The sequence below is a fragment of the Barbatula barbatula genome (genome assembly GCF_947034865.1).
Source record: "Barbatula barbatula genome assembly, chromosome: 15".
Lineage (NCBI taxonomy): Eukaryota > Metazoa > Chordata > Actinopteri > Cypriniformes > Nemacheilidae > Barbatula > Barbatula barbatula.
Window position 1 is genome coordinate 3,021,910 of NC_136778.1, and position 13,106 is coordinate 3,035,015.

Genomic DNA, 13,106 nt, shown 5'->3' on the forward strand with positions numbered 1-13,106 from the left:
TTTGGCATGTAAGTACAAAGTTAAACTGGATTTTTCGTAGACGGATCAGACAAAGGAGACAGATTCATGATAATTTGTTTATTAAATAGGCATATGTAGACAGTAAGCCTACTTATAAGTAAAAACCTTTGAACAAATGGTACCTTTGTAGACATAAATTGAATGCAGTAATTTAAGGAAGACCTTTACAAAGCTACTCTGGATGTACCATGGTCCTGATTAGATGGTATTGCATGACATTGATATCACCCATATTTACAATTATAAGGTAGGCCTACTCCAGGATACCATAGAGAAAAAAAGACCACGGTAATACTGTCATACTGTACATGATTTGACACAAGGCTACACTGGTTTATACAAATATGAGACTTCCTTTTTCAATAAACACGTCATGTGACGTGAGTCATATGAAAATATAATCTGGTAAATAATGGTGGTTTTATGTATTTACTTTAGCACACACTAGAAATGACAGGTCTGTTCCAAGGCAACATTAAATGGCTGTAATACATGAATTATGTTTATGGCATTTAACTTTAAGCTAAATAAACCACTGATTTGAATGCAGAAATTTAAACAAGAAAATATAGAACTTTATTTTAACTATTTCTATTTTAACCTTAAAAATATATATTGTCCATATACTGTACAAAATGTTTAAATCTCGGTTAAAAAACGTACAATGGAACTTACCAAGATATAATTTACACGATGTGAGGTATTCTGTTTAAGATGCCATGGTGTGAATGAGTAAGAATTTGCTTAAAGTAAAATGTAAACTGTGTCTATCTGAATAAGTTTATATTGGCTATACTGATGGAAAATATTTGTTGACTCACAAGATGTATTATTAAAGAACCGTTATTGAAGTCCCCTGAGTTAAAGGGAAAGTTGACCCAAAGATGAAAATGTGATCATCATTAACTCATCCTTAAGTCTTTTTAAAACCTGTATGACTTTCTTTTGCAGAATACAAAAGAGGATATTTTGATGAATGTTATTAACCAAACAACATTGGACCCTACTGACAGCCATTGTATGGATACAAAACCACTGAGACATTTCTTAAAATATCTTGTATTTGTATTACACAAACATGGGGGTGAATTAATGATAAAAAAATTTACTTCTTTTAAACCTTTAGTTCTCTTATTTGTATTCTGTAGTCCATATGATAAATCTATAAAGAGATTTGAGGTATCTTTTTGAATATGAAGGCATATTTGTTGTCTTGTCATCATCCAAGCTTGATATTTTATATCATCATGCAGTGAAGTTATTGCTTGGCAGAGTAAAACCTCCATTGGTGCCCCTTTGTTTCTCTCTATGAATGGCTTGCACCAGGCCGTAGACCACAGCGGCCAGAGTGGTTCTTCCATTGTGCCCATTCTTGTCCTGGACATTGCCATTATTTGTCATCTCACGCCTTTTGGTGCTTATGAAGTATGTCCGGACACCTCCCTGTTGCTCACTGACACCCTTTATGAATATCTCACCACGCAGTTCAAACACAAAGCCCCAGTCGGCCAGAATATTATGCGTGGCCTCGGGAACCTGAATCCTTCCATTGACCCCAGTGCTGTCCATCCGACTCGCTAGGTTTACTGTCATGCCCCAGATATCATACTGTGGTTTGGTGGCCCCTATGACACCCGCAACAATAGGACCGTGGGCAATACCTGTGGAGTCAAATTAAAAACGTGATGTACTTATATACACTGTTTGGAATGACAGTACTGCTGTGTCTTATGTGTCTGCTGTCCTTGAGACATACCGACACGGAGCTGGAAATTGTTTGATGAGTGTTTGTTGATCTCTCTCAGGGTCTCCTGCATTGCCAGAGCGAACAGAACCAACTCGCTGAGATGATGCCAGCCATTTCCAACATTTGACTAAAAGGTCAAAACATAGAAAATACATGAAACAAAGACTAAACCTTTCAGATCTGATTTAAATATTTACATTTACGCTAAATTAAATGTATTATTAGCTTACCTGTTTGGGCGATAGACCGGATGCAGCCATGTAGCAACTGCCAATAGTTTTGATTTTCTCAATGTCTGTAAAATATGTCTCCTCCAAAAGCTTTATCAAAGACAAACAAAAACAATGAAGGCCTTTATGCGACAGACTGAGAGAGAGAGAAACATTGACAAACGACTGAGACCATGTTTCTACCTCATCAAAGTCGGCAATGATATTATTGAGTAGTCGGAGACACTCAACGCCCTCATGTTTGATCTCTTTCTGCTCATAGTAATCATTGAAGCCAGCAATGGAGGCAAACATCACTCCCACCTCATCGTATGACTGAGAGTACAGCTCCTGAAAAAAAAAACACGGTAATGCTGTTTTGATATTTTGAAGAAGGTTGGTTACCAAACAACACTGAACTTCACTGACTTCAATTAAATGGGCACAAAACCACTGGGACATTTCTCAAAATATCTTCATGTCATGTGCAGGTTTTGAACAACAAATATGTCAATGATTGATCACAGAAATTGTATCTGAGTGAACAATCCATTAATGGAACTTATAGCTCATATCCAGGGGCGGACTGGCACATGGTGAGCCGCTAATGTATGGGTCCGGAACGGTGTCACATGACTCTGATTTACCTCATCATTTCTGTTCCTCTCCAGGAAGTGACGTGCGACGTGTGCGGGCAGGATGTTATGCAGCAGACACTCATTATGTTCCCTCAGCTCTCTCATCTCCTGAACTTCCTGCTGAGCCTGCAGACGCCACAGGAAGTCCAGCCGTGCTGTAGCTTCCCACTGAGCCAGAGTGAAACGGTACATAATAAGGAAAAAGACCAATGTGCATTCCACTTTCTTGAGTTTTCCCAGTCCTTCATGCAATAGTCTACATGCAATACCCTTATTGAAAAGAAGTTTATTCATGTTTTTGAATTATGACTGCATTTCAACTAAAAATACAAAATGTAGTTTCAGTCTAATGTTCATGTATTTCTCCGAAATACATTTTAAAATCACACTTAAACGTATGCTTCATGTCTTCTAACACAAAAGTATGTATTTGGCCTATACTTGGACTTAAAGGAATTGTTCACTTTCAACATACATTTTCATAATAAAAATGTTTATGTATTTTTTTCTTTAGTCGAAAGAAATAACGTTTTTTTATGAAAACATTCCAGGATTATCACCATTGAGTGGACTTCAATGGACTCCAAATGGTTGAAGGTCAAAATTACAGTTTCAGTGCATCTTCAAAGGGCTTTAAACGATACCAGACAATGAATAAGGGTCTTATCTAGCAAAAAGATCGGTCAAGCTTTACCTTTTCAACATAATTACGTAGTACTTGAAGTCGTGAACGCGCTTTGCAGAACAGAGCAAGGCGAGCATTTACGTTTATAAAGTATATACATTTTAATTTTTTCTAGAAAATGACAGATCGTTTCACTAGATAAGACCCTTATTTATCATCTGGTATTGTTTAAAGCACTGAAACTTTAATTTTGACCTGCAACCGTTTGAATTCCATTGAAGTCCACTATATGGAGAATAATCCTGGAATGTTTCCATCAAAAACCTTCATTTTTTTCGACTAAAGAGAAAAATACATAAACATCTTGGATGACAACAGGGGTGAGTAAATTTTCATGAAAATGTCGAAAGTGAACAATTCCTTTAACATCTTGATCACGATACAGTATAGTTACAAATACAATAGTATTCTAAGTATTCTTGGCCCGTTGTGTTTACTCTTCAATTAAGTAACCAATAAAATACAGTTTTACTAAGAGTAAACTTAAAAGTGTATATTCGTAAACTCAGAAATGTGCTACAAGAATTGTAGTAAACTATCAGTATATCTACAAGTTCACATATGTACAGGTACGTGTAGATGCAATACAAACAAAACCTTATGTATGTTTAAGTATACTTAAAAAATAAACTTGAAGTATTTATACTTTTGTGAGGGATATGTTGATTCAAAACAATGTTTAGGCAAACCTACGGAGTACTCAGTATAAAAAACATACCCGTCGACCATTGTAGAACACAGCAATGACGAACATTCCCATCAACAGAATCGAGACTCCTTTCCTTCTGAGGTAGTGAGACCTTTGCGTGTAAATGCAATCAACACTATATAAAAGCAGTACTTAAAAGGCAATTCTAAACAGAGCTCGAAAAAAGATACACTTACCTACTAAACTGTTCCTGCCCTGACTGATTTAAATACAGCATTTGAAATGACACTTCAATAAAGTATGCATAGATGGCCACCATCAGCAACAGAATAGTCAACTTTAATAGAGAGCTCATCCTCAGGAACACAGCACAGGTCACCATAGACACCACGCCACTCAGGACGAAGAACTGTATACATTTATGTTATAAACATGAAACATAGCTACCGGTGTATGAGGAGAAAATGAGTATACATTGGTTGTCCATACCTCTGGATAGGTGCACACAGTTAGTGGTATTTGGCTAATCTGATGTTCCTCTGTGTCATTGGTGGTGATGTTCCCTGTCTCAGTAGAACTGCACCATATCTGTGTAAGAACAAGATAAATGATTGCAATTGACAGAAAAAATGGTTAAAATGGTAATTACATTGTACCCTTTACCAAATAAAAGTGTAAGATGTGGTATAACCGTTTGAATAAGTTGACTTTGTAATTAAAGGGATAGTTCACCGCAAAATAAAAATTCTGTCATCGTTTATCACCATTACCATTTTGGAATTTTTAACCTGTTTGACTTTCATCCTTCTGCATAACACAAAATAATATATTTTAAAGAATGTCGGTATCCAAAACCGTTGGTCCCCATTGACCTCTATTGGGTGTTAAAACAATGCAAGCCGGTTTGAAATGTTAAGAGGGTGAGTAAATGATGACAAAATGATGAATTTTTTATGAATTATTTTAGGGAGAACTATCCCTTCAAATTTTAATTTAGAAACATAAATGAATTGTCTTCATTCATCAATGCCTTTTGATCATTTTGACTGCTTGGATGGGATGCAGGTTATAAAGCAATTTACCTCATTCCTAATATATATAATTAACATTCAACCAAATATCTTTCTTTGTGTTCAACAGCACAAAGACATTTATGCAACTTGAGGATGAGTATTTATGACGATTTATGATTTTTAGTTTAGGTAAACTATCCCTTTAACTACATGATTCTCACCATATCACAGGGGGCGATGCCAAAGTTGATAGCTATAGCCGTAACGGTGAGCAGATTGCGCATTTTATCGTTCTCATGGATCCAGCAGCAGAGCTGCTGAATGACACAGGGGCAATGTTTGAACTCCTCAGCCAAGGCCATTACCAGCAAAACCGTATAACCCAAGACGAACAGACAAAACTGTAATGCTGACCACTGATACAACCTGAAGACAGAGAACGAAAACAGCGGGGAATTTAAAATGTAAAATAGACATTAAAGTGCTAAACATTGATTGGACAGAACGTGTTACCTGGGCATAGGGATGAGGGCTTGGACAGCCAAGAGGAGGACAAACATGATGAAAGAGCAGACCAGATTGGTCTTAAACATCTCATCCCTCACCTGGGAGAACTGAACCACAGAATGAAACACAAAGAGTTTTACTGTGATTTGTTACAGTACTTATGGTGATAGTGTTAATCCTCACTTAAAAGCTTAGTTTTCATGTATAAAAACCAATCCCTTATCACCCCCTCTGTCATCTCCTTGCCCCTGTACCTTCTCCTCAATGTGCGTATCTTTAAACACCAACGTGGCCGGAGTGATGTGTTCCTGACGCATACGCTCACTGCTGCGGAGATCAATGGCATGCTCGATCCGTTTGTTGATCTCCTTGGATGTTGACCTAAACGCTGAGGAATTAGGGAGCTGTGTGTAAGAGGCATTGCTGAAGGATGCCAAGATCTGTAGGGTGAAAGATCACCAGACAGTCAGACACAGAACAGACAGAATACAAAACATTTTTCTCTTTTTTACAAGGACGTGATTGCCAAATGGAACCTTTTGTATGGGTTTTGGAGGTTCGGCTTCCACTCGATCCAGATGCTCTTCCTTGTGGCAGATTAGGAACGTGTCAATGTTGTGTTTACGAAGAAACTGATTGCGTTCATATCCACGCCCGTCTTCTGTCTGGTAGCTTCCATCCAGGCAGTCCAGGGTAGCACGTGAAATGTGGATGCGTCTGTTGACAAAGCCGGAGGAGAGGACACAAGAAGGTGCAAATATAAAACCCAATCTAAAACTGCATATGTGACCCTGCACCACAAAACCAGTCATAAGAAATTTAGAATAAATAAGCTTTCTATTGATGTATGGTTTGTTAGGATAGGACGATAACTGTTCGGGATATAACTATTTGAAAATCTAGAATCTGAGGGTGCAAAAAAATCTAAATATTGAGGAAAATCGCCATCAGAGGCACTGTGCTCTGCTAAGAAGAAACAGGTGTGTTGAATGCTCTCTAATCGATTACCATTGTAATGATGTTGTTATGATGAGAGTAGATGAACCCCAAAGTGGAAATTTTAATCTTTATAAAGATACCAAACTTTAATGGGTAATTCCCAAAGAACTAGCAGAAGCGAGTGAAGTTTGTAGGCGTGTTTCCGGCCCTTTTTGTCCGGCCTGACTGGTTTTGTGGCTCAGTTGTCTGATGATCCCTTTGTAGGTTTCATCACTCACCCAGGGATCCCTCCTGCTTCAAGCATGTTGGCGATGCCCACATCCCATGACCAAACATCAAACTGCCATTTCTGCAGGCCCAGAACACCACATAGAACCGAACCAGAGTGGATTCCAATCCGCATGTCCATGTCAAAGTTCAGTTGTTTCCTCAAAAATCTAAGAACACATCACCAGCAATCCTTACTTACTGTCACTTACTATATAATTAAATGGATAGCTCAACCATAAATAATATGTTGTCATATTTATTTACCCTCATTCTTTTAAATAATGAAAAACTATAGGTAAACTATCCTATGTAAACTAATGGTAGCTTTAACAAGAATTATTTATGAGTAAAATCAATAATTTTGCTTTTCCAAAACATAAATGTTTAACATGGAAATCTGATGCCACCGTGTTGTACCTGATGGTGCTGATCATGGCCAATCCCATCTGCACACAACAGTGGGCATGTGCCCGCTGAGGCTCTGGTACCCCGGACACACAGTAGTAACAGTCCCCCAAGATCTTTATTCTCAAGCAGTGATACTCCTATAAAATAACACGTTCTAAATGAAATACAAAACCCAACATTGAACTCAAGCTGCTTTAATTAAATCTGCACGCTTACCTCGGCCAGCCGATCAAAACGTCCGAAGAGCTCATTGAGTAAGCGCACTAACTCTTGAGCAGACATGTTCATGGATAACAGTGTGAAGCCTTTTAAATCAGCAAAGAGGATGCTGGGATGAAGAAAACAATACGAACAAGAAGTTTGCCAAATGTTTTCACATGGGCCTCAGCTGTTGAGCACACCTGACAAAAGATCTCATCAAGAAAACTGTCACAAACATTTTATAAGGACCAGAATGGCCTGACGGCTGTTTACCTCACATCTTTATACTGATGGATGTATATTTTGTGAAGTTCCTGTGGATCGAGCTCATCATCCATAGAGGTCATATCAGCGATCATTTCCAAGGCAACAAAGCGAGGCAGGATAGACAGGACCAAACGCTCCTGAGGAGAGAACACATGATGACCTCAGACATTCTCATTGCATATACACAAACTCAAGCGTTCTAATCAAAATCTGTGCATTTAAATTACTACTTTAGCTTGACATGCAGACTTCATATCCTCTTGCCTGTCTCTGGTTTTCAGTTTCCAGCTTCATGCGGCCTTCGATGCAGCGCCGCGTCTCGAGGAAAGCCTGTCTCTGGGATCGATCCGTCAGGTAATGGATAAACAAACCAGCCACGTTCATGCTGATGTACAGTAAAGCCTTGGCCAGAATCTGAAGATAAATCAACAGGGTAATTGGGGACCAACTGTGGAATTCAACTGTAAAAGGAAAATCATACAACACTACCAATTTAGTCATTCATTCATCCATAATCATGTATTATTTTCATTATTTTTGGGTGAACTGTTCCTTTAATATAGTAGCAATATAATATGTAATAGGCCTACCAATAAATGTATTAATAGTAAACTGCAAGTATGATGTTCAGGTCCTTTAAATAAAACTGACAAGTATACTTACAGTATAAAACTATTAAACAATAGTTTACTTACAGTATACTTCAAAGTGTACTTACATAAACAAAAAATGTGCTTTAAATTTTAAACTGCTAAAATATAAGTGTACCAATAAGATAACTTGTAGTGGTTGCAACTAGGTGTACAATTGTAAAAGTTTCCAATACATTTTTACGTAGAAGTACACATTTATCAATTAAAAAGTGGGCCAGTTTAGTCCCAAGTAGTATTGAAATTGCACACGTACGTGTATGCTACAAGTACATTGATTTTAGTATACTTACAACGTAAAGAATATTTAAAGTCCCCGTGAAATAAAAAATGACAATGTCTTTTTTTCATGAAATATTGCAGCGTTCACGGTAAAATGATAAATAGTTTATCGATGCGGGTTATGCCCTCATAATCTTAATGGACTTCCGTCCTGTAGTGACTATACAATGTATCCATCTTAAATGACGTATTTTGGACAGCTTGGGCGGAGCGTCTGTTAACTCCTCCCCTTCAAGTGTCAATCTGCTGTCAAAATGCAACAGCTGTGTTTATATATTTATTCAAAATGCAGTGAAAGACGAAAGCCACGCCCACTATTTTTCTCATTTTAAATTCCATTTCACTCGGAAATGCGACAAACTACTGAAGTAAAAACGATTGCAACTTCCAGTTCACAGGGACTTTACGTCAGAATACTTAAAATGAAGTATACTTATTTTGTGTTAGGGGTTTGCATGATAAACATGTTAGTTATGTGTTGGGTTGCTTTGACATTCTGCCAACAGAAAGCATTTGGGAACCACTGATCTAACCATCCATCACCAGATACTCTTATTACTCCACCCATCTATCCAAACCTTCTACCTTTCTCAGCAGTCCTACTTCACTGAAGTGCCGTATGGCCTCTGCAACAAGGTGCAATGTTGAGGTGAGTGTGCCAGCCCCAATAGCCCAAAGCAATGGTAGTGGTAGCAGAGTGTATGTAGCAAACAGGGTAAAAAGAACATACCAGGACTGGTCTCTCTCCAACCCGTATGCCAGTCCACCCAATACCTGAGTTGTCTGTGACAGCCAGCTAGCCATGCCAGCATAATGCAACCATCTCAGAGAATGCGAACGTTTGCAGGTGAGTACCAAAACGCACAGCGCAAGCGCGCAGACCATGAAGAACCCCGTGCACCATCCCAGCAGTGCGTCCAAGCCCCCCGGTGCAAAGGCCAGGTAGAGCAAAAGCAGATGCAGTTTGGCAGCTACATCAATGATGTTGGTGACAACCAATGAAGTTCTTCTAGTGTGTGAGGAATGGCGCTGGTAAAGTTTCTCAAGGTCTCTGGATTTGAAGGTGTGTCTCAATATAGGCACATACACCCCGTGGATGACGTGGCCCCAGTGCACAAAAAAGTCAGCATCGCTGATGTAGTCTGCAGATGTTCGAGACTGCGTGCCAGATGAGTCGCTACGCTCTCCGAAAAAAGATGGATGAACCCTGGCGACAGAGGAACGTCGTTTGGTCATACCCCGTGATGCTTTGCTGCGTATCTGTTGGTTGATTTCATCAATGTAGGCATCAGTGACGTGAATCTTCCTGGCCGGCGCCAAGCCAAACTGCTCCCTCAGGCTCCGTTGGCTGATGATGTGTTTGACGGCATTCTGCCACATAAGCTGTTTGCGACGCAGGCCTGGCGACTGTGTAGTGAGTATGCAGGATGGCGGCTGCATCTTGCGGGTGTCAGTTGAGTCGCTGAACGTAACCATGGCGGCCACAGTCTTAACACCAGTACCCATGAGATAAGGACCTGCTAAATCTCCCATCCAGAGAGGTGTTTAAATGGGGCATAGGGGGTTATCTAAAAACAAAATCAACACATTATGTATTATGCATTAAGTATGTATTAGAACAAAAACCACTGAACCCATCACAAAAAAGAGAGTTGCTGAATGCTTGAGCATAAAGATAAACTTGGCCAATCCATCTTCTAATCACTTCTTATTACGGTTAAATGTGTACTGTAATACTAAACAGATGTTTGAGCAAAATACATACATTTTCTTGGTAAATTCACTCTTGGCAAAGTATTCCTTCTGTAGTGTATTTACCAAGACAAAATTACCATGAAATACTTTGTTAATGTGAAGTTTTCTTCACTTTTTGAGCTGCACTGAAATTGTCATTGTCTTTTCTGTACTTTTTTATACATTTTGAAATGCACATAATCAATGCAATCTAAATAATTTGGTTTTTTTTAACATATAGCGTAGAATCAAAAAGGACAAACCGTTGGGTTAAATTAACAAGGAAAATTTTTATATTTGACAGAAATATGGGTTAAAACAACCCAGCATAGGTTAATTCATAACCAAACGTGCTAGGTTCATCCCTTTGTGACTCAATGCTGGGCTGAAAATAACCTAGCATTTTTTTAGATTGTGCTTTGTTGATGCCATCAGAACTGGACCTGTGATGTCACCACACGCCCTTAAAGAAGCTTGCCAGATTTAGCACTGAGCTCCATAATACTGTTAGCTGATAACAATCGCTGGTGTCGCGCTGTACACAACCCAACCCACACCTGTGATCCCAACTTACAGCACCTCACCCATAGAAAGCACAGATCAGTTTACAGGTCGCACCTGTACACAGATGACAGTAATGCCAGTCAGCAATCTTCACTTCCATTTTTTTATGGCAGTGTTTTTGGCATTTTATGAAATAAAATGCAACTAAAAAAAATGTCTGCAATTAAACTAAATAATTTATAATCCAGCATTGTATAATTGTTTATGTTTCAATTAAAAGTTTACGTTTACGATAATAAGTCTTTATTTGTACTCTGTACATATCTTATTGGTGACTTACTTGTAATCTCCATAAAACTTTATAAAGAATTCAGACAGATTAGCTGGTATTAAATGTGTAGTTATTTTGTAATGTTTACATTCTTATAATAAATAAACTAGCTGAAAAATATAGTAAACTATTGTTTAGGAATTATTTTGCTGTAAATACAATAGTTGACAGAAGTCTTGAGGGAATGTTCGCACAATATTTGCGTTTAATGGTCCTACAGCTTCAAGTAAAGGATCAAAATATAAGAAAAAACACAGTATTCTATAAGATATTAGGGAAAATAGACTTTATTCAAACACAAAAAAAGCATAACTACAAAAAACTCAGAGGAAATAAAGCATTTATTGACTAAAATTGAAGTTTCTTTTTTTTTGTCCTGCCTTGTTTTTGATGACAGCAGTCATTCTCTTGGGTCTTGACGTGAAGTTTGTGCATGTGCTATGCTATGCATCATTTTTGCCAAACCTCCTTAGACTTTTCATAAAGCTGAGCTTTTTATTACATTGAATAAAGGGCATCAATTGTCACTTGTGGCCACTATGGCATGTATGGGTTTATATATCACATTTTTTTTAATTTGCATATTAAAATAATAAAATGGAAACAAAAACAAATCTGCTTACCTGTACAATAATACACTTCTCAGAACTTCGGTGTACATGCTGTTTCTTTTCATCAAAAAGTATTTTCCTTGATTCTCTGCATCTTACTTATTATCATCCACAGCAATCTCCGGCAAAGTAAAAAAAATAAGTGGAAAAACCCAAGCAATCGATATTCTGCTTTGGCGATGAAAACATACATTAATTTTATGAGCGAGAAAAAGACGTTCTATGATTCACGAAGCTGAGGAGCAATCAACAGATTGCCAGGCTCAAAGAGAGACAGAAGCTCAGATGTCTCAAATAGGATTACTTACTCAGCACTGATGCCCTGGCCCTTCAGTGCATCCATCAATGACGTCACATGCTGCAGAATAGAGAACACCAGAACTGAGGGGATATCTATAGGGTCACTGGTCTCTACCTTAACAACACTCCTGAAATTCTGTCATTCTCTTTAGAAATACATTCATATTATAAATATATCAAATTTGGCAAAATGACATGTACACTTTATACATTATTGTTCAAAAATAAAAAAGGAGATGACAAAGAGGGTGGGAAGATAAAGTGATTGATAACTAAAGAAAGAAACAGACTGGCCGAACTGAGCAGGTCATTAGGATAAGATAATGATGGCTATAATCTGGATAAAGTGCTTGAGATTGAATTTACTGAATGTGGATAATGCACAAGACCTCAAACAGTGACCCGATGAGACAACCTAACTGAAGATTTGATTAAACATAGAATACCAAGGTGATCAAAACATATATTAAGATAACTACAAAGACACCTAATATAGACCTTAAAAAAGAAAAGACATAATATTTTAAAATATAATATGCTATGATTAATCATTTATTTTTCGTGTTATTTAAATTGCACTTGAAATTATACTTAAGCATTACTTCAGCACCTCATCAATAGAAGAAATATTATCACTTTTAATGCTACACGGCCAAGCGGCTTCATTACTGGGAGAGGATGATACTCTGGTCAGAAAGACTGCTGCGGTGGGCTCTACGGGGATTTAATCAGCATTAGCAATGGTAGCTTGGCTCTAATGGGATTCCCAGCACTCACTTATAAGTTAATACACACAATTCAATCCAGTCCTCCTTAAACAGATCTAAGTTCTATACCTGTAACCAGGAAACCTGGATTTAAGTGACTGCTATTTTTGACCCTGGCCAAACTCCATCTGTGATAATCTTAGCAGGAAAAAAGATCTGGCAAAGGAATTTTCGAAAATGCAGGCATTAAATGTTAATGACTTTTCCACTACATGTTTTGATGATGGATTCAGGTGAATTCATAATGTCAAAATGTGCCATGTATCATACGGTACAGTTGCATACATTTATATAGCAGACGATTTGTAACTAAAGGAGCATTTAATGTTTTCAAACAATAATAGCAAAGCAATAAACGAGAAATGTTTTTTAG

General features: G+C 37.9%; 1 protein-coding gene across 1 annotated transcript; it reads right to left on the reverse strand.

Moving 5' to 3' along the window:
- Positions 1-65: 65 nt before the first annotated feature.
- LOC306904265 (adenylate cyclase type 8) lies at positions 66-9,962 on the reverse strand (the record flags this gene model as incomplete). The annotated part of the gene is made up of 18 exons (XM_079474063.1): positions 66-1,682; positions 1,778-1,895; positions 1,999-2,088; positions 2,182-2,328; positions 2,625-2,783; positions 4,019-4,100; positions 4,186-4,358; positions 4,439-4,537; positions 5,184-5,388; positions 5,476-5,576; positions 5,724-5,909; positions 5,982-6,186; positions 6,687-6,845; positions 7,096-7,223; positions 7,303-7,414; positions 7,561-7,691; positions 7,819-7,968; positions 9,072-9,962. The coding sequence occupies 18 exons, from the start codon at positions 9,960-9,962 to the stop codon at positions 1,267-1,269; spliced, it is 3,552 nt and encodes a 1,183-aa protein (XP_079330189.1). The 3' UTR covers positions 66-1,266.
- Between the last annotated feature and the right edge of the window lie 3,144 nt (positions 9,963-13,106).